General features: G+C 42.0%; 1 protein-coding gene across 2 annotated transcripts; it reads left to right on the top strand.

Annotated features, from left to right (window-relative positions):
* The first annotated feature begins 9,115 nt into the window (after positions 1–9,115).
* LOC106606739 (sphingolipid delta(4)-desaturase DES1) lies at positions 9,116–20,769 on the top strand. Of its 2 annotated transcripts, none has more exons than XM_045720685.2 (3): positions 9,116–9,280; positions 14,168–14,910; positions 16,523–20,769. In XM_045720685.2, the coding sequence occupies exons 2-3, from the start codon at positions 14,194–14,196 to the stop codon at positions 16,667–16,669; spliced, it is 864 nt and encodes a 287-aa protein (XP_045576641.1). In that variant the 5' UTR covers positions 9,116–9,280; positions 14,168–14,193; the 3' UTR covers positions 16,670–20,769. The 2 variants fall into 2 exon arrangements, with proteins under 2 accessions (XP_045576641.1, XP_014058579.1); XM_014203104.3 differs by having other exon boundaries at positions 9,158–9,446.
* Positions 20,770–21,592: the final 823 nt, after the last annotated feature.

Genomic DNA, 21,592 nt, shown 5'->3' with positions numbered 1-21,592 from the left:
TTTAACTGAATAGCTTTCATAATACATACTTTGTCTGTATTGGAATGCCAATGTTTATCCTTTTTACTGTAGCTGATCAGTGGATTGTTTCAAGAGGACATGGTCTTCTGCACTTTGCTGTTTTAAACTCTGCTGTGCAACTACTATAGAGCCTGGTGTAACAGCGACATAGATTTACATGCCAGAGCAAGTTCCTGTTACAGAATTCTCAGGCATTTACATTGCGATAAGAAACAATGCTGTATGTTGGTTTAGCAACCCTGTAGGTATTTGCTTACCGGTATCTTAATTATATTTGGTCACATGTTTCCTTTTGGATAAAACAGGGAATGTTGCTTCCACACTGGAAAAGTGAGTACTGCGATGGCAGACTGGATTATGTCCGGAAGAAAAACATGATCATTAAGAACAGCAGCTAGCCACTGCAGTGCATATATTTGTTTTTATGTTCACTTATGTGATGCATGCTGTGAGCATTTTGTGAATTCATCATTCTGTATTTACTTGCGCTAGGTTTAAACATTTGTATGGACAACTATTCAATTGTTATAAAAAAAAAATGCTATTGCCACCATTTTGGCATACTTTAAATGTTTAACGCAGCCTACAAAATATATATTTATGATTTCTGGCTAACAAAGTACCTTACTGTGATTGTTTTCAATTAAAATGCAAAAAAAAGCTTCTTGGCAACGGGCTATTTCTCAAGCAAATAATTTGGCTAGGACTGTCTGAGTGGGGAGGGGAAATTTGCTGTTAAAGACCGCAATAGCAATGACACTAAATCAATGACGTTTTTGTATGGTTTTTGGCTAAACTGTAAAAATTAAGTGTGGTAAACAGGCTTAGATCTTATACTCTTGTTCTGAGATAATCATCAGCTAACATCACTTGTGAATTTTGAAGCATTTATGTAATCAGAAAATTACAAAAATGCTTCATAATTAAGGTCATGTTAACTGACTTATAAAATCAATCTATAATATATAAGCCTGTTTTAACCTCGGACCTTATTTTTCCAATAGAAATGGCTGAACGAACCAGAGGTAACTCATTTCTGTTTTTTAGGACTAGAAACTGGCAAGCTCTACTGGCAGAGGTTGCAGGAAAATGCTTATGTTACTAGCTCCTAACAATGCAGTAAAATGTCAAACAAGAAATCAAGAACGGCAAGACTAATCTGATTATCAACCCAAATAGCATTGTAGCAGTAATCAAATGCAATCTATACGTATTAGTGAGCCATGTCAAGAATAAATATGCAGTGTGCATAAACAGTAAAATACAATGTACAGTAGTAGAAATATTATGAGATACAGTATTTAAATACACAGTGTGAAACGGGAAGTGATCAGTGGTTAAATGTCTCTCTAGCATGGGACAGCAGTGTTGGCTGTGTGTGTGTTCGTTAGTATGAGGTGTGTGTGTGTGATAGCTTGTGTATGTTTTGAATGAGTGAGTGTTCATCACCTGGTACATGGCTAGTGATGGCTGTTCAACCGTCTGATGGCCTGGTAATAGAAGCAGTTTTTAGTCTCGATCTTGGCACTGATGCACCTGTACTGACTCCGTCTGTCGGACAGGAGCCAAGTGAACAGTCCGTGGCTCGGATGACTGAGGTCCTTAATGATCTTCATGGCCTTCCTTTGACACCAGGTGCTGTAGGAACTTGAAGCTTCTGACCCTATCCACTGTGGCCCTGTCAATGAGGGTGGGGGCATACTCTCTTCTGTCTCCTGTAGTCTACGATAAGCTCCTTTGTTTTGTTGACATTGAGGGAGAGGTTATTTTCCTGGCACCATTTCGCCAGGGCTCTAACCTCACTGCAGGCTGTCTTGTCGTTGTTAGTAATCAGGCCTATCACTAGCACTTAGATTCACAAAGTTCTACAGCTGCACCATCAACACCATCTTGACTGGCTGCATCACAGCTTGGTATGGAAAATGCACCGCCCTCGACCGCAAAGCGCTAGAGGGTGGTGTGTACAGCCCAGTCACTGGGGCCAAGCTCCCAGCCATCCAGGACCTCAATATCAGGCGGTGTCGGAGGAAGACTCCAGTCACCCAAGCCATAGACTGTTCCGTTCGGCAAAAATGGTACCAGAGCATCGGCTTTCGGACCAAAAGACTCCAAGACAGCTTCTACCCACAAGAAATAAGATGGCTAAATAGCCGTAAGATTGCTAAATAAGTCATTAAAAGGACTATCTGCACTGACCCTATCTTGCACTGACTCTATGCACACTCACAAGACTATATACTGTGCTCATACCCCTTGACTTATTCCACATTTTGTTGTGTTACAGCCTGAATTCAAAATTGATTAAATATATTTTTTTCTCACCCATCACCCATACCTATTGTTCACCTAATACCTTTTTTGCACTATTGGTTAGAGCCTGTAAGTAAGCATTTCATTGTAAGGTCTAAACCTGTTGTATTCGGCGCACGTGACAAACTTTGATTTGATCTACACACAATACCCCTTATTAATGACAAAGTGAAAACATGTTTTTAGACATTTTTGCAAATATATTGAAAATGAAATACAGAAATATCGCATTTACCGAGTTGCGCAGCGGTCTAAGACACTGCATCTCAGTGCAAGAGGCGTCACTACAGTCACTGGTTTGAATCCAGGCTGTATCACATCCGGACGCAATTGGGAGTCCCATAGGGCAGCGCACAATTGGCCCAGCATCGTCTGGATTTGGCTGGGATAGGCCGTCATTGTAAATAAACATTTGTTCTGAACTGACTTGCCTAGTTAAATAAAGGTTAAATAAATAAATGAGTCAATACTTTATAGAAGCACCTCTGGCAGCAATTACAGCTGTGAGTTTTTCTAGGTACGTCTAAGCGGTTTCCATACCTGGATTGTGCAACATTAGCCCATTAGTCTTTTCAAAATTCTTCAAGCTCTGTCAAATTGGTTGTTGATCATTGCTAGACAAACATTTTCAGGTCTTACCATAGATGTTCAAGTATATTTAAGTCAAAACTGTAACTCGGACACTCACTGTCTTCTTGGTAAGCATCTCCAGTGTAGATTTGGCCTTGTGTTTTAGGTTATTGTTCTGCTGAAAGATGAATTAATCTCCCACTGTCTTGCCATATTTTTTGCAGTACTACTTTAATGCCTTGCTGCAAACAGGATGCATGTTTTGGAACATTCTATTCTGTACAGGCTTCCTTCTTTTCAGTCTTTAATTTGGTTAGTATTGTAGAGTAACTACCTTGTTGATCCATCCTCAGTTTTATCCTATCACAGCCATTAAACTCTGTAATTGTTTTAAAGTCACCATTGGCCTCATGGTGAAATCCCTGAGCGGTTTCCTTCAATTCGACAACTGAGTTAGGAAGGACGCCTGTATATTTGTAGTGACTGGGTGCATTGATACACCATCCAAAGTGTAATTAATAACTTCACCATGCTCAAATGAATATTGAATGTCTGCATATTTATTTTTTATCCATCTACCAATCAGTGCTCTTCTTTACGAGGCATTGGAAAACCTCCCTGGTCTTTGTGGTTGAATCTGTGTTTGAAATTCACTGCTCGACTGAGGTCCATTACAGATAATTGTATATGTGTGGTACAGAGGTGAGGTAGTTCAAATCATGTTAAACACTAGTTTTGCACACAGCGAGTCCATGCAACTTATTGTGACTTGTTAAGCACTTTTTTTTTAACGTATTTTGGCTTGCCATAACAAAGGAGTTGAATACTTATTGAATCAAGACATTTCAGCTTTTCATTTTTTATTAATTTGTAAAAACACAATTCCACTTGGACATTGTGCATTGGCCATTGACATCAATAAGGGATCATAGTTTTCATCAGTCTGTCATGGAAAGAGCAGGTGTTTTTCATGATTTGTATACTCAGTGTATGCACACGCATATATATATATATATATATAAATTAAAATAAAGGGAACACTTAAACAACACATCCTAGATCTGAATGAAAGAAATAATCTTATTAAATACTTTTTTCTTTACATAGTTGAATGCGCTGACAACAAAATCACACAAAAATAATCAATGGAAATACAATTTATTAACCCATGGAGGTCTGGATTTGGAGTCACACTCAAAATTAAAGTGAAAAACCACACTACAGGCTGATCCAACTTTGATGTAATGTCCTTAAAACAAGTAAAAATGAGGCTCAGTAGTGTGTGTGGCCTCCACGTGCCTGTATGACCTCCCTACAACGCCTGGGCATGCTCCTGATGAGCTGGCGGATGGTCTCCTGAGGGATCTCCTCCCAGACCTGGACTAAAGCATCCGCCAACTCCTGGACAGTCTGTGGTGCAACGTGGCGTTGGTGGATGGAGCGAGACATGATGTCCCAGATGTGCTCAATTGGATTCAGGCCTAGGGAACGGGCGGGCCAGTCCATAGCATCAATGCCTTCCTCTTGCAGGAACTGCTGACACACTCCAGCCACATGAGGTCTAGCATTGTCTTGCATTAGGAGGAACCCAGGGTCAACCGCACCAGCATATGATCTCACAAGGGGTCTGAGGATCTCATCTCGGTACCTAATGGCAGTCAGGCTACCTCTGGCGAGCACATGGAGGGCTGTGCGGCCCCCCAAAGAAATGCCACCCCACACCATGACTGACCCACCACCAAACCGGTCATGCTGGAGGATGTTTCAGGCAGCAGAACGTTCTCCACGGCGTCTCCAGACTCTGTCACGTCTGTCACGTGCTCAGTGTGAACCTGCTTTCATCTGTGAAGAGCACAGGGCGCCAGTGGCGAATTTGCCAATCTTGGTGTTCTCTGGCAAAGGCCAAACGTCCTGCACGGTGTTGGGCTGTAAGCACAACCCCCACCTGTGGACGTCGGGCCCTCATACCACCCTCATGGAGTCTGTTTCTGACCGTTTGAGCAGACACATGCACATTTGTGGCCTGCTGGAGGTCATTTTGCAGGGCTCTGGCAGTGCTCCTCTTGCACAAAGGCGGAGGTAGCGGTCCTGCTGCTGGGTTGTTGCCCTCTTACGGCCTCCTCCACGTCTCCTGATGTACTGGCCTGTCTCCTGGTAGCGCCTCCATGCTCTGGACACTACGCTGGCAGACACAGAAAACCTTCTTGCCACAGCTCGCATTGATGTGCCATCCTGGATGAGCTGCACTACCTGAGCCACTTGTGTGGGTTGTAGACTCCGTCTCATGCTACCACTAGAGTGAAAGCACCGCCAGCATTCAAAAGTGACCAAAACATCAGCCAGGAAGCATAGGAACTGAGAAGTGGTCTGTGGTCTCCACCTGCAGAACCACTCCTTTATTGGGGGTGTCTTGCTTATTGCCTATAATTTCCACCTGTTGTCTATTCCATTTGCACAACATTATGTGAAATTTATTGTCAATCAGTGTTGCTTCCTAAGTGGACAGTTTGATTTCACAGACGTGTGGTTGACATTGTGTTGTTTAAATGTTCCCTTTATTTTTTTGAGCAGTGTGTATGCAAAAAAAGAAACGTCCCTTTTTCAGGACCCTGTCTTAAAAACATAATTTGTAAAAATCGAAATAACTTCACAGATCTTCGTTGTAAAGGGTTTAAACACTGTTTCCCATGCTTGTTCAATGAACCATAAACAATTAATGAACATGCACCTGTGGAACGGTCGTTAAGACACTAACAGCTTTGACCTCCTCCAATTCCGCAGCAACCAGTGATCCGGGTCAATAGCATCAATATAGCTTCCATCCCTCTCCTCACCCCGCCCCAACCTGGGCTTGAACCAGGGACCCTCTGCACACATCAACAACTGACACCCCACGAAGCATCATTACCCATCGCGCCACAAGAGCCGCGGCCCTTGCAAAGCAAGGGGAACAACTACTTCAGGTCTCAGAGCGAGTGACGTCACCCGATTGAAACGCTATTAGCGCGCACCACTGCTAACTACTAGCCATTTCACATCGGTTACATTAGGACACTAAAGTGTCCTTTCTACTGACTCTGAAAAAGACCAAAAGAAAGATGCCCAGGGTCCCTGCTCATCTGCATGAATGTGCCTTAGGCATGCTGCAAGGAGGCATGAGGACTGCAGATGTGGCCAGGGCAATAAATTGCAATGTCCGTACTGTGAGACGCCTAAGACAGTGCTACAGGGAGACAGGACGGACAGCTGATCGTCCTCGCAGTGGCAGACTACGTGTAACAAGGCCTGCACAGGATCGGTACATCCAAACATCACACCTGCGGGACAGGTACAGGAAGGCAACAACTGCCCGAGTTACACCAGGAACGCACAATCCCTCCATCAGTGCTCAGACTGTCCGCAATAAGCTCAGAGAAGCTGGACTGAGGGCTTGTAGGCCTGTTGTAACATCACCGGAAACAACATCGGCTATGGGCACAAACCCACCATCGCTGGACCAGACAGAACTGGCAAAAAGTGCTCTTCACTGACGAGTCGCGGTTTTGTCTCACCAGGGGTGATGGTCGGATTCACGTTTATCATCGAAGGAATGAGCGTTACACCGAGGCCTGTACTCTGGAGCGGGACCAATTTGGAGGTGGAGGGTCCGTCATGGTCTGCATCATCGGACTGAGCTTGTTGTCATTACAGGCAATCTCAATGCTGTGCGTTACAGGGAAGACATCCTCCTCCCTCATGTGGTACCCTTCCTGCAGGCTCATCCTGACATGACCCTCCAGCATGGCAATGCCACCAGCCATACTGCTCGTTCTGTGCGTGATTTTCTGCAAGACATCTTATAACTCTTCTGCAGTAACATCTCGTACACAAAGGTACTTCTCTGCAGCTGCCACCTCCACTCATTAAAAACCCACTACCCCATTCCACTACTTTGACCCTATCTGCTCCTGCACCATGCTAACGGCCTGGGAGGGCGGGACACCACCCCTCGACACACCCTGTGACTCTTCTGAAGTCATGTCTCGTATACCCAAATACTTCCATGCAGCTGCCATCATAACATCTATTTTCTGAGATGTATGTTCCATTTCTGTGGTAGTTGATAACCATTGCTATGAAAGCTAAGAAGCCAACCTTACTGAAGCATAAATCACTCGTTGGCCTATCCCTCTGTGCTGGCACAAATCTACTACTCACTGGGATCATCTCAGGATCCCTCACGCTTGAACCATCCTCTACTTTCTTCACTGTTGTCTATTCCATTTGCACAACATTATGTGAAATTTATTGTCAATCAGTGTTGCTTCCTAAGTGGACAGTTTGATTTCACAGACGTGTGATTGACATTGTGTTGTTTAAATGTTCCCTTTATTTTTTTGAGCAGTGTGTATGCAAAAAAAGAAACGTCCCTTTTTCAGGACCCTGTCTTAAAAACATAATTTGTAAAAATCCAAATAACTTCACAGATCTTCGTTGTAAAGGGTTTAAACACTGTTTCCCATGCTTGTTCAATGAACCATAAACAATTAATGAACATGCACCTGTGGAACGGTCGTTAAGACACTAACAGCTTTGACCTCCTCCAATTCCGCAGCAACCAGTGATCCGGGTCAATAGCATCAATATAGCTTCCATCCCTCTCCTCACCCCGCCCCAACCTGGGCTTGAACCAGGGACCCTCTGCACACTCGGCATACGACACCTTCTGCGCTACTCTGACCACTTCAACCTGCCTCTCTCACACCAGACACGATGCCAGGACCAGCAGAAACATCATCCCCGACATTAGGTCCAATTAGTACAAGAGCAGCCATGGAAGCGCCATCATTCCACACTGTAGTTCCACCAATCTGTTTTACAGCCTCTGTGTACGATACATCATGACTAATTCTATATCTCTGAGCCTCTCTCTGCACCCGGCATCCACTAAATGCTGCACTATGTTCCCCCCCGACAATTACAACACTTAACCTTCACATTTTCCCCGCATTCACCGTAATCATGTTCCCCTCCCCACTTGGCACATCTTTTCCTTCTTTTTCATTGAACAGCTACATGTCCCATTCTTTGGCATTTAAAACACTGCAATGGGGATGGGACAAATTCTCTCACATTAAAACTAAGGAATCCTATCTGTACTTTTCCAGGCAAAACTTTCTCAAACCTCAGCAGCACTGAAAGGCTTACACTTCTTTGACCCTCTTTCCTTCTGATCAACCTTTTGGCCTTAATCACTCTTCCTCCCTTCAAATGTTCTTTAATATCTACTGTGGACATAGATAATGGGCCCCAGTGATGACTCCCCTCAATCTAATGTAAGCACCAGGGACATGGCTTTTAATTTTCTTCCCATTAAGCTTGTCCATTTTCAGAATCTTCTCTTGCTGAGCCTGGTTACCACAACATATGAGCGATCTACCATTTCCAATTAACCAAGCTAATTTGACTTCACCTACCTCTTTCTCTACGGCATTAGTTAGTCGGATAGGGTGTAAATAAGGCCCTGTGGACTCAAACACGATCACCACTTTCTACTCCAACACATTATTACTCTTGCTTCCTACATTGGCCCTCTTTATGCTTTCTTTACTAGACGCTCCACTGCTTTCTGTATTATGATCTCTCTTCTTCCTATGTCTTTCCACTACTGACCATTCCGGTCCTTTCGCCTCATCCTCACATATCATCAGAACTGACACACATAATATTCACATTACAGCACAGCTTTTGCTTCGCCAACATTTTCTGAATTTCCTCCATTTCATCCGCACTACTCGCCACCATTTCTGACTCTCCAATTTAACAACCTTCCCCCAGTCCTCTTCTTCTCCAACCGTCTCTCAAAGGTGACCCAATTGCACCCTTCTCAAGTTGAAGGCGTGTAAACTGAAGTTTTTATTGAAAGAAAGAAAAAGTGGGCGGGCAGGCAAGTCCCAGCCCTCAATCAAATAGGCTACATGACCATAAACGGTGCACTGCGCTGTATGAGTAGAGGGAGAGATTGTGTGAAAGGGTTAGGAGGCTGGACAGGATTGGGGTAGTGGGGGGAGGGAAGTGGTGTCTAGGGCTCTATTTTGCCTTCTTAGAGGAACAGGACTAATGAAGAGAATTGAATGTAGGTAGGCCGTGACTGGCCTCACACTCCAGTACAGTAGGTGGCGGTGTATGCATCTTAAAAGTTGGATGCGATCCACCAAACCACTCTCAAAGAAGAACAACGGCGCACTGCGTGATATGCATTCGGAGTCTTTTCAGTGAGTCATTCACAGATGCGATTCGGTTCCCAACGTTCACCAAAAAGAGCCGTTCGTTCGCGAACGACCAATCGTCATTACTGCGCAGTCCCACAGGGCCGGAGAGGGTGGTGTGAGTCCGTTAGGTAACCAGGGAGTCAATTTGGCACTTTTACTATAGCAAATGTTTTGAAACGTTCATTTTCTGTCACTTACACCAACAAAAAGATATGGGGAACCGTGTCGCTCGTGAGGATTACGAATGGGTTTATACAGATCAGCCACATGCCGACAGGAGGAAAGAAATTTTGGGTGAGCAATCCCCACACCCCAGTAACGTTAGACGCTAACATTAGCGTGTGTATTTTTTAAACAACTAGACCTGATATCTAACTTGCTAATGTAGAAACCAAATGTTCGCTTAGCAAGCTCATGAATCAATCATTTAGCTCATGTTTATCTTGCATCACAGCTAGCTGGCTGCTAACTACTAGTAACTAACGGCAACCCACTTCATTGTCTTTATCTTCTGTGTGGTACGGTATGCTAGCTATGTAGCTAGCAGTAGGTCATTGCAGCCACATATTCATAGTTAGCTAATTCGCTAGCGTAAGTAAATTAACTAGTTAGCGAACATTGGCTAGTTACTTACCTTGTTTGCCAGACAGGGTGTTAGCTAGCAGCTGATCTAGTTTCAACAATTACTGTTGCTAACATTTTTCGTCATCTAGCTAGCCAGGCCAATTATTCGGTGTAAAGATGTTTGTGTACGGGTGTGGTTTTGCTAAATATTGCCTAGTTAGCTATTTCTCCAATTAAGCACAAACTGGAAACCGTTACAACACAGTCCCTGCCATGACCAGGGCCCTAGACTCACTGACTGCGCCACTCCCTGAAAGTGAACAGTTAACTAGTCAGCCTGTAACGTTAAACTATTTGGAGATTACACGATGATAAAGATTCCGGAGAAAAATACCGTTGGCGTAAGCTAGCAAACGATAAAATCATGATACTAGTTAACTAGTTACATATAATGATATGTATTATTGCTTGCCAACTCGCCCATTGAGCATTGTCATGGGAATGGAGTGACACAACTGTAACTGAGAACAAAGGGGCGCAGGCAGCACGTACAATTAGAAAAGTACTGTAGCTAGAGAGAGGTAAGCCAGAGGCACTGGCACAGCTGATCTCTGGGCCTAGTGTGGCGGCTAAAGCCTTGTGGGTGTGGTACCTGGAGTCCCTTGGCCATAATTACTGTGTCCTTCTTTTGAGGCGAAGAGGACCCCTGTAATGAACAGCAGGTGGTCTTCTGTATGTATGGTCTTGTCATGGATGACTGGGGTTGAGTGGGCTTTCTGAGGTTCCAATGTTGATATATTCCCAACATGTTTTGCATGTCAGCAATCAAGTTTTCAACAACTTTAGAAATACAAAAATACAGTATTTCATACGGGCTATATTTCATATGATGCTAAGTGCATTATATCAGTAGTATTACTGCATTTTGAAACTTGATTGCTGACTTGCAAAACATCCCTTTGTGCTGAGTCCGGGCTCTGTCGATGTCATAAAGAACTCATTGAAGAAGGAAACATATCCTGTCTGAATAATTCATTGTATGCCCTGGGAGTACAGCAGCACCCTGAGACAGAGGGACACCGATAGTTTCTATCATAGAAACAGGGCGGCTATGGGCTAGTATTTCAGTCTGGTGATGGCTTTTAACTTTATCTCAGTGTAGTTTACTGTAGGACAGCCCATGTAAGGTATTTAAACCCTTTCTGAGCTCATCACATTGTATCAAGCATGTAAAGGCTTATGCTAATCACACATGCCTCAGGCCTCTCCCACCACACAGCCCCTTGACGCAACACAGAACAATGTAGCCTACACAGGAAGTGGCATTTCTCTGCATGGACTTGTCCCCTAGATTAACTGCAATCATCATGGCCTCTCTAAGTAGCCCATTAAACAAAAAACATCAGCACTCTTGAAATATGAATAAGAACACTATGACTTAAAAAAAAATATATATTTACAACTTTATTTCTAGATTTTCAGATATAACAACAAAAACAGTACAACCCCCAACCCCTCATTCTTCCACTCCCACCCTCCACCCACCAAGGCATCCTCCACCCACTTTTTTCAGGAACAGTATGATTTCTTAATGGTGAAAATTAAACTGTGCTTCCTGGCACTGGAAAAAATGGCCCCAACTAGATGGGGCGTGCGCCATCGCGCACATGTTGCTTTTGTCCATCCACACCAGATGCAATAAGGACACGCAGGTTGAAATATCAAAACGAACTCTGAAACAACTATATTAATTTGCAGACAGGTCGAAACGCATGAAACATTCATGGCCGTTTAGCTAGGTAGCTTGCTGTTGCTAGCTAATTTGTCCTTGGATATAAACATTGGGTTGTTATTTGACCTGAAATGGACAAGGTCCCTTTTTAGAATTTTCCGTTACACACAATCGTGTGTTCTCTACTCCAGTAATTAATCCACAGATAAAAGGGGAATCTTACTTAATTTCTAGTAATCTCTCCTTCAGTCTTCTTCTGTGGACTTCATATGGCAATTGGCAACCAACTGTAAGGTGCATTACCACCACCAACTGGACTGGCGTGTGGACCTCAGTTGATCTTTCAAACAGCCATGTGGGTATATGCTCCTATAAACCAATGAGGAGATGAGAGGGGCGGGACTTGCAGTGCATCAAGCATCAAAAATAGAACCAAATTCTATTTTAGCGCCTGGCTACGCAGACCCTCGTTGACGTGCGCAAGCAGTTTGGATGAAATTATTGAATAACATGCATGTCTACATTTATTTTGCAATGCTCGCACACGCAACGCGGGCGTTGTGGTCAGCATGTAAGGTAAATATTTTGAAAACCATTATGCAAAGGTGGCTCTGTTATGTCTTGGAGACTTCTCTGAATTCTAAGATTTCTCACAGATTCTCTCATCCCAGAGGAATTGTAAGTTCCCAGAAGTGGTAAAGCTGACCATTAGAATAATTAGTTCAGACATCACACCAAAATCCAATCAAATTATTAATTTGATCACTCCACAAAGTGATAAGAAGTGAAATTAGATAGGATCACTGGACTATTGTCAGCTAGCCAGCCCACCTCCTTCCACCTGAGTTTTTCCTGTCTCTGTCAGCCTTTATCATCCTTATCATTCAGTACTACTGAGGAAACCAACCGAAGTGTGTTACCCTGGATTGGGTAACAACAATGTAACTTTAAATTGTTGAGTAGGATTTGGTTATAACTAGGGCTGGGAATATACTTAGGAGCCGATACGATCTGTATTGCGATTCTCACGATTCTATATGTATTGCAGTTCGATACTGTGATTTTTATTGCGATTTCATGTTCCAAACATATTGCTCACCGTATGTCTGTCCTTTGCTGATGGACAAGCGAGAGCCGTGAGAAAACAAGTTTTGATCAGTCATGGAAATAAGTTTTCCAATTTAAAAAATATGGAAAAGAAGCTATGAAGGAAAAGTTTTGGTGCGACATTGTCAAAACGATACGATATATATTGTGAAAAATAATATCCCAATGTGTAACTGTCAAGTTTTTTTTTTCTCCCCATCACTAGTTATATCATTGCCTTGATAAACACCACCACCACCCCATTGTTACGAAGTTGAAAGGTTATTAATCAAGAAGCACTGTAGTGAGTAGACTGAACAGTCCATCCACACGAGTCCTGTCTGTCCACACATCCGTTATAAAGTAACACAGTAAACTCAAGGTCAGCGTGGTCCGTCTTTCACTTTGTAGTTTATAGCCTAGTTAAATAAATCCATGTGACAACATAGGCTAGGCCAACACATACACACAAAATAATCTTCACTTTTGTCTACTGTAGTAGGTGCTACCAAAACTAAAAAAAAAACCACACATTTAAAGTAGGCTACTACAAGCTGGTGGTGTTGTTTAGGTCCCAGAAATTGTGGGTGGATTAGGAGGTATCACCATATGCATCGTTAGAATGACTTTTCCCGACCTGCTGAAAGGGTTTTCCTATTCCTTTGTACATAACTCACATGTATGTGTTTTTGTCCAAAATGTTTCAAACTCGTGTTTGTGAAGAGTTCTTCAACTTCTACATTTTACCCATTCTCCATCAGCTGTGAAATCAGGGCAATAAGGATAAGTCCGTTTCTGTTTGGTGTTGCTTCCCTTGACCTATTATGTGGTGTAAACTGATAGGCCTGCATCTAAAACCCTCCACCCTCTGTAACCACCCATGTCCCAGTCTTGACCTCCTGTATAGTTTGTTCTCATGTGCATGAAATGTTTTTCAGGTCTTTGTTTTAGTTTTTTTTGGAGCGATGGGGGGTGGACCCCTCACCCCACAGTTTGGGAACCACTGCTGTATTAAGCCGAACCCTAAGTGCTTTGCTTTTGTCAATCGTAGTCTGGGCCCTAGTGGTTGCAGGTATGGGCCTGATCTGAAACCACCCTTTGTGCACGTTAGGTTACTTTTTAGTCAGGAGCGATGAGATTAATTCTCAGTGACACGACTTAATTGTCACAAAATGTAAGTTGTGACTCGCAAACTGCTTTATTTGCAAGTGGAGGGTGGATTTGGTGACCTTGTTTGCATTGCCCTTATTCTTTGAAAGTACTTGTATCATTGTGGTCTCATATCCTGGTGTGGCTGCTAGCCAAATAAGATACTGGTATAATTAGTGTAGTTTTGAATTGCAATTGCCAGACTGTTCCTGCAGGTTCCTTTTATAAATTGTGTTTTGTAGTTGACAGTTTGCGATCTTTCGTCCTGTCCTGTCTGGACTTTAAGGGGCCATTTGACTGACTGCAAACGGTTACAAAGATTACACTTTTTAGGAAATGGCTGATTGGTTTGTAGCAATTAAAGTTCTGAATTGGAATGACATTACAAGAAAGGAGTTGTGTATCAGTGTTTTATGAAGTCTTGATTAGTGCTTTGCCAAATTTGAAAATTAACCAAACTTGTATTATTTCTCTTCTCTAACAGCAAAGTACCCAGAAATAAAGACACTAATGAGGCCTGATCCCAGGCTGAAGTGGATTGTTTGCATGATGGTACTCATCCAGTTCTTAGCATTCTACCTGGTCAAAGACCTGGACTGGAAATGGGTCCTGTTCTGGACTTATGCCTTTGGCAGCTGCATCAACCACTCTATGACCCTGGCCATCCACGAGATCTCCCACAACACAGCATTTGGCAACAACAGGGCCATGTGGAACCGCTGGTTCGCCATGTTCGCCAACCTGCCCATCGGGCTGCCGTATTCTGCCTCCTTTAAGCGCTACCACCTGGACCACCACCGCTACCTGGGAGGAGACGGTATAGACGTAGACATCCCAACTGATTTTGAGGGCTGGTTCTTCTGCACACGCTTCCGCAAGTTTGTCTGGATCATCCTCCAGCCTCTGTTCTATGCCATCCGCCCTCTCTGCATCAACCCCAAGCCCATCACCGGCCTGGAGCTGGCCAACGTGGCCGTGCAGCTGTCCTTCAATGTGGCCCTCTACTGGCTGTGTGGAGCCAAGCCTGTGGTCTACATGATGGCGGGCTCCTTGCTGGGAATGGGCCTGCACCCCATCTCTGGACACTTTATCGCCGAGCACTACATGTTTCTCAAGGGCCACGAGACCTACTCCTACTATGGCTCCCTCAACCTGCTCACATTCAATGTGGGCTACCACAACGAGCACCATGACTTCCCCAGCATCCCAGGACGTAGGCTACCTATGGTATGGATGTTGAAAATAACATTGGGGGGGTGACTGTATGGAGAGGGAAGGCGGACCAATTTAGCATTATAACTGTTGTCATCCAGTAAATATGTATGTATGTATGTATGTGTGTGTAGAAAAGATAATTGACCTATATATTTTAAATAATATCATCTTTGACAATCACCAAAATAAAAGCTAGACAGTCAGGGAGAATTAAAAATTCCCAAAACAATTTAGCAGTATTGATTTTGTTATGTTTCAGCAAAAGAACACAGCATTAGCCATGGCAAAATGCATAGTAGGAAACTAGCTTTAAAACTGCAACATTTTCTCTTGGCTCCACACCCACCACCTAAGTCCCTTTTTGATTCAGAAAAAAACTCTGCTAATGAAATGCTAATAATTATCTTTATTTACTGACTGCTTGCATTTGCTTGCTTATCGTGAGGAAACAGGATAAGTAATACAACACGAGGGTAATCAATTATTATTTTATTTTTTTAAAGATACAACCATATTCCTCCAAATATGTTTAGGCAGTCTGTGTACAGGCTCATTCATAAGAAAAGCATTTGACTTCCACAGACACAGGAAGACTTTGACCTTAAGCTCTATTTTGCAGAACGTTCTGTGTTTGGAGACGTAAATGATTTAAAGGATGATACACCATTGTGCAAAGAATGTCTACATGTTGGTTTATGGGGAAAGGTGTTGCATCATGGGTGTTCTTATATGATTCAGGACTGCTGCGATTTCCATGCATCTGTTGTAGTTCCCCTGATTGGTACTGAGAGGTGAAAGGGGAATCCCAGATATGTCACATGGGGTAAAAACCTGAAGCTTCTGGTTAGAACTTCCACTTAATATTAGGGCCGGGACGATACTAGTATTGCGACACTCGTTCATGTCAAGGAAACTTTTTTTTAGGAAAGTCTTAATGTTGGAAACAAACATCATTATGTTATCACGTTTATAGATTTAAAAAAAAGCTTTAGCATACAATATTTTACATACAGCAGGTTTTTAAATGACCAAAAAGTTTAGCCTGCTTTGTGTCCAATTTGTAAGTTGCTCTGGATAAGAGCGTCTGCTAAATGACTTAAATGTAAATGTGTTTTCTTTTTTGCCATGGAAAATATATTGCGATACTGGTATTGTCACAGCCCTACCAAATATGGTGATGAGTGGAAGTCCAGTGGCACGCAGAGAGGGAAGATGAAGCTGGGCTGACGTTCTGCTTATTTGATCATCGATTAAACATCCAATCTCTTACAGTGTCAGTTCCTTAAAAAATAATCTGTTATGAGTGCACTAAGTTTTGTAGAATTGACACTTTGCCAAAGTATAAAAAAAGGATATTGTTTAGGAGTGCAAGGGCGAATTGAGTTATTGCACACAGGCACTTCTGAGTAGGCGTTTCCTAATGGAAATATGCAAATACAATGTTAAAACATGCCAGGATTTCGCTAGCTTGTGCTTGGCTCTGCCCACCTCCTTGTTTGTTTTGACCACTGTGTATAATTGGTTCCCAATGTCAACAACGTATGTCCTATCTTGGGTTAGTTATAATAATCTTTGATTGTAGCAAACTAGACTAATGTTTTTTTTTTTCTTCCGCTAAACCTAGGTGAAGGAAATAGCATCAGAGTACTATGATGACCTGCCCCACTACACGTCGTGGGTGAAGGTCCTGTATGACTTCATTATGGACGACCAGCTCAGCCCCTACTCTCGTGTGAAGAGGAGGCTGAAGGGAGATATCAAGCAGGAATAAATCCTTCCCGCTCTCCTACTCTCTAACTAAACGACACCAGCCCCAACTCGCCACCAAGACTTTTTACAGCTTTTGCATATTAATACACATTTGCACTGAATGTGAAGAGAATGTGTGGACAGGACGTGCGACATGTATGTAAGAATTTGTTCAAAGTCTGTCCTTACAAAATAATTTTTTCAACTAGTCATTACACACAATTACAGTTGTCATTTCTCCCATTTTTTGCACTTGTGGTCATTGTAATGCGGACAATTATTTCCCGTCAAATTTTATTCCAGAATGAATTTATATGTATAATTGACATCTTTAGATTTGAGTTTTGCACTGGTTGCTGCATGTGTTGAATATATTCGATCCTGTTTTTTATAGTTTATTATATAATCACTCCGGTTTTATTTCATTTCTTGAAAGAGGCTGTATAGCAATATACAGTTACCCATTTCAATGCTACTGATCTGCATTTGCTGTGGATTGTGAGTTTGTTCTCTCCTCACTCAATCGTAAAATCTCCCTTTCATTCCACGTAGACGGCACTTAGCACATGACTGTGTGTGTGGACATATTGTCTTATGTTCTGAGCTTTAGTTTAGCTCATTTTGATCCAAGTGCCATTTTGTATTGTGCTTTTGCCAACACCTCCGATAACTGATTCACATAGTCTGAAGCACCAAGTTAATTTGCTCTTCGTTAAATGTCTTTCTTGATACAGTGGGGAGAAAGAGAGTTCATAACAAGGTTAGGTAAGACAAGGACCAAGATTCAATCGATCGTGGGTTGGAGACAATGCGGATTTGAATCTCAGCCAAGGTCAAACGTTGTCTTTGTTTTGTTTAGTTGAGCTTTAACGGAACACCAAATGTGGCCTTAAATGTGTAAATTACTGTAATGGAGAAGCATCATTCATATTTTGTCTGATGAGCTGGTATACGCTCCAAACATCAACTTTTCCGGACGTATTTTACTGGTTCTCCTTCTATAATTAATACTCAATCTTAGAAATATACAGCATGTTAAAGCTAATTTAGATTTTAGACTAGTGAAGTCTTTTGACAATAGCTATATTGAGCCTCTTATGGAAACCCAATCGAAGGCCAAATTAATTGAAACCAAATGTAATTTTGTTCATATACTGTATGCTTTCATATTTTTTTATTTTACTTTCACTTGATTCTGAAAGTCCGATTTATTTCCAATTGTGTCCTTTAACATTTTTCAAAGCAGTATGCAATGCCGTAAGTAGCCTAATTAATGTGAGAGAAAACAGAATTGCTTTCTTTAGCAGTGATTGACCTCAAGAACAGAGCAGTGCCCCCTTAATCATAGAGTCTGAAAGCCACTCAAATGTTTAACTTTAAAGTAGCTACCAAAGAGGGAGTGAAACCCAATTCATGCATCACATTATGCAAACCATGATGTGGATGAATATTGTCCAAAGTAGAATGGAAGCTTGCTGACAGTGGTGCTGAATCACAAATTCACCCTTAACCCTAGACACTCCATGTAGATCTGGAATGAACCTTAGCAGTATGGTAATAGCTCCATCTTGCCATCTGATTGGCTTGGAGGGAGATTTGCAATATTGAGTAGACTTAGGGCTGGATTCAATCTGTACCGCAGAACTAATATGGAAGATATATCTTTAAAGGCAATGTTCCCGCATTCTTATCTAAAATAGATGTGGCTAGGGGTTGATTTGGGATTCAATGGCTTCTAAAACAGGGTAAAGGAGCTTTTTGTTACATCTACATCTGTATTAAACACAAGCTGAACTCATGTTGGATAGCACCTCATGAGGCCCTTTCACAGTTGGGCTTATTGGACTAAGGGTGAAAGAATTGAATGAAGTAGTCTTTATCTTCTTAAATCAAGCATATTCTTTCATGTAGAATACTCCTCAGCACTATGGGAAGGGAGGAGTCATGATTCCACCCTCATTGTGTAACACCTGCCTTTTTGCATTATTGAGTTTTGTCTGATTGTCATCCTTTTTGCTGGTCAGCCATGAGGTCCTGTCATAAGATGGAGTAGCAGGTCAGATCTATTGGGTATAGGCTAGAGGTGTACTGGTAATTGCGTTAAAGTCCTACTCCAATCTCCCTTTCACCTCATTTAACACCTGATTAAGGGCCTCTTTACACTACTTTGACGACGCAAACTTGGTCCAGGCGAGATACTTGTGTCGTGTAAAGAGAGAGATTTGAATCTAGATCCATCTTTAAGAGATGTCTCCCACACTTCTTACAGCGGTAGTGTGGGAGACATATACGCTAGTGATGCCAATCCTTACGGTTATATCAGCGGGTTTAGGATAATTAAATATTGTGTGGATGAAGGGCGGGTGGAAGGGCGGGTTGAATAAAGAGAAAACAATACCTTAAATGTATAATTGTTGTACAATTTATATCCACAAGATCTATAAGGTACATTGAGGTTTTTATTTCATAATTTTAGGCTGTCTGGCAGCCTAAGCTTTAGGGCCTAACTGTAAGCGTGCCAAATAGCTTACATGCCAAATGCTTTTGGGAATGGGCAGAAAAATAGATCCACAGAGGCAAAAAACATTGGAGTTTAATTCAATAAGAGAAAAATAAAGACAAGTACTGTTTGGAAAAGATTTGGTGAAGTGGTAAAAGAAGATGATAGCAGTGCCTTTTTATGTTATGTGTGATTGTAAGGCGCGATACAAATTCAACAGTCACTAGACTGGGACTTTAAATAGGCCTATGGCACGTCAAAGGAACTGTAGCCAACTGTTGAGATGGGTTAAATGGAAACTGAAATCTGGACACTGACTAGGTCTAAAACCTCTCACATAGCCATAATATTAACTCTTACAGAATTAAGCTTTTCTTGCCGTAAAATAGTACACCAAATGTTGGTACAATTTTGACTAGAGAACAGGAGAGGAGAAATATAACTTCTTTCAGCATCTTGAGAGAATGCTCAGTTAGCACCTCCATAGACTTTCTATCTTTATCAGCATCATAAAAGCTGATAGTATTTCAATGACATAAAATATGCATCTGAGCCGAACTGAAATCTTATCAGAAACATGTTGGTTTGGTTTTACAGCTTTCTATTTCCTTACAACTGGTCAAACTGATGTTATTTGGAAATGTTGCACAGAAAATCTTACCAGTTTTTTTTTAGTTAGGCCCATTGCATTTTCTCCCCGGTCCCTAAACGTCTTTGCTCTACGGAAGAAGCAGAGATGACCGGATTCTATTGAGTTAAGACATTGTTCTGGTGAACAAGGGTTTATTTAGTCTTCTAGGGCAACATCTACACTGAACAAAAATATAAACACAACATGGAACAATTTAAAAGATTTTACTGAGTTACAGTTCATATAAGGAAATCAGTCAATTGAAATAACTGAATTAGGCCCTAATCTATGGATTTCACATGACTGGGAATACAGATATGCATCTGTTGGTCACAGACCTTTAAAAAAGGTAGGGGCGTGGATCGGAAAACCAGTCAGGATCTGGTGTGACCATTTGCCTCATGCAGCGCGACACATCTCCTTCGCATAGAGTTGATCAGGCTGTTGATTGTGGCCTGTGGAATGTTGTCCCACTCCTCTTCAATGGCTGTGTGAAGTTGCTAGATATTGGTGGGAACTGGAACACACTGTCGTACACGTCGATCTACAGTACCAGTCAAAAGTTTGGACACACCTACTCATTCAAGGGTTTTTCTTTATTTTTACTATTTTCTACATTGTAGAATAATAGTGAAGACATCAAAACTATGAAATAACACATGGAATCATGTAGTAACCAAAAAAGTTAAAAGCCACCCTTTTCCTTTATCTTTGCACACTCTTGGCATTCTCTCAACCAGCTTCATGAGGTAGTCACCTGGAATGCATTTCAACTAACACGTACATTTGAGACATCTGTGGCATTGTGTTGGGCGATAAAACTGCACATTTTTGAGTGCCCTTTGATTGTCCCCAGCACAAGGTGCACCTGAGTAATGATCATGCCGTTTAATCAGCTTCTTGATATGCCACACCTGTTAGGTGGATGGATTATCTTGGCAAAGGAAAAATGCTCACTAACATGGATGTAAATAAATTTGTGAGAAAAGCTTTTTGTGCGTATGGAACATTTCTGGGATCTTTTATTTCAGCTCATGAAACATGGGACCAACACTCTACATGTTGCATTTATATTTTTGTTCATTTAATTATCGACAAGTTGACTAACAAATAGCCTACCAAAATGTCAGAAATTATGAGCAGAAACATGGCCCATCTAAATCAGGCAAAGAAATACTGCACCCCCTGCCATAAAATCTTTCTGCCGTCTCTGAATGTAGCCTACAACCATTTTCTTAAATATTGGGTTAGGTCCAGGTGCTGGCCTCAGATTTTCACTTTAAAATAAAATTGTATTGGTCACATGCGCCGAATACAACAGGTGTAGACTTTACAGTGAAATGCTTACCCACGAGTGCATTCCCAACAGTGCAGTCAGAAAAGTAAGAAAAATGTTTGCTAAATAAAGAGGAACAATAAAGAGGCTATATACAAGGAGTACCAGTACTGAGTCAATGTGCAGTGGTAAGAGGTAATACCGTATGTGGTTAGGGGTTAAAGTGACTAAGCAATCGGGATATACTGTATAATAAACAGTCTAGTGTGTGTGCGTGTGTGTAAGCATACAGTGCATTCGGAAACTATTCAGACCCCTTGTTACGTTACAGCCTTATTCTAAAATTGATTTGTTTTTTTTCACTCATCAATCTACACACAATACGCAAATGTATTACTCTGTACTTTGTTGAAGCACCTTTGGCAGCAATTACAGCCTCGAGTCTTGGGTATGACGCTACAAACTTGGCACACCTGTATTTGGGCAGTTTCTCCCATTATTTTCTGCAGATCCTCTCAAGCTATGTCATGTTGGATAG

The sequence above is a fragment of the Salmo salar genome, chromosome 01, assembly GCF_965601325.2.
Source record: "Salmo salar chromosome 01, fSalSal1, whole genome shotgun sequence".
Classification (NCBI taxonomy): Eukaryota; Metazoa; Chordata; class Actinopteri; order Salmoniformes; family Salmonidae; genus Salmo; species Salmo salar.
The sequence above is the reverse complement of the archived record's forward strand: the minus strand, read 5'-3'. Positions and strand labels throughout refer to the sequence as shown.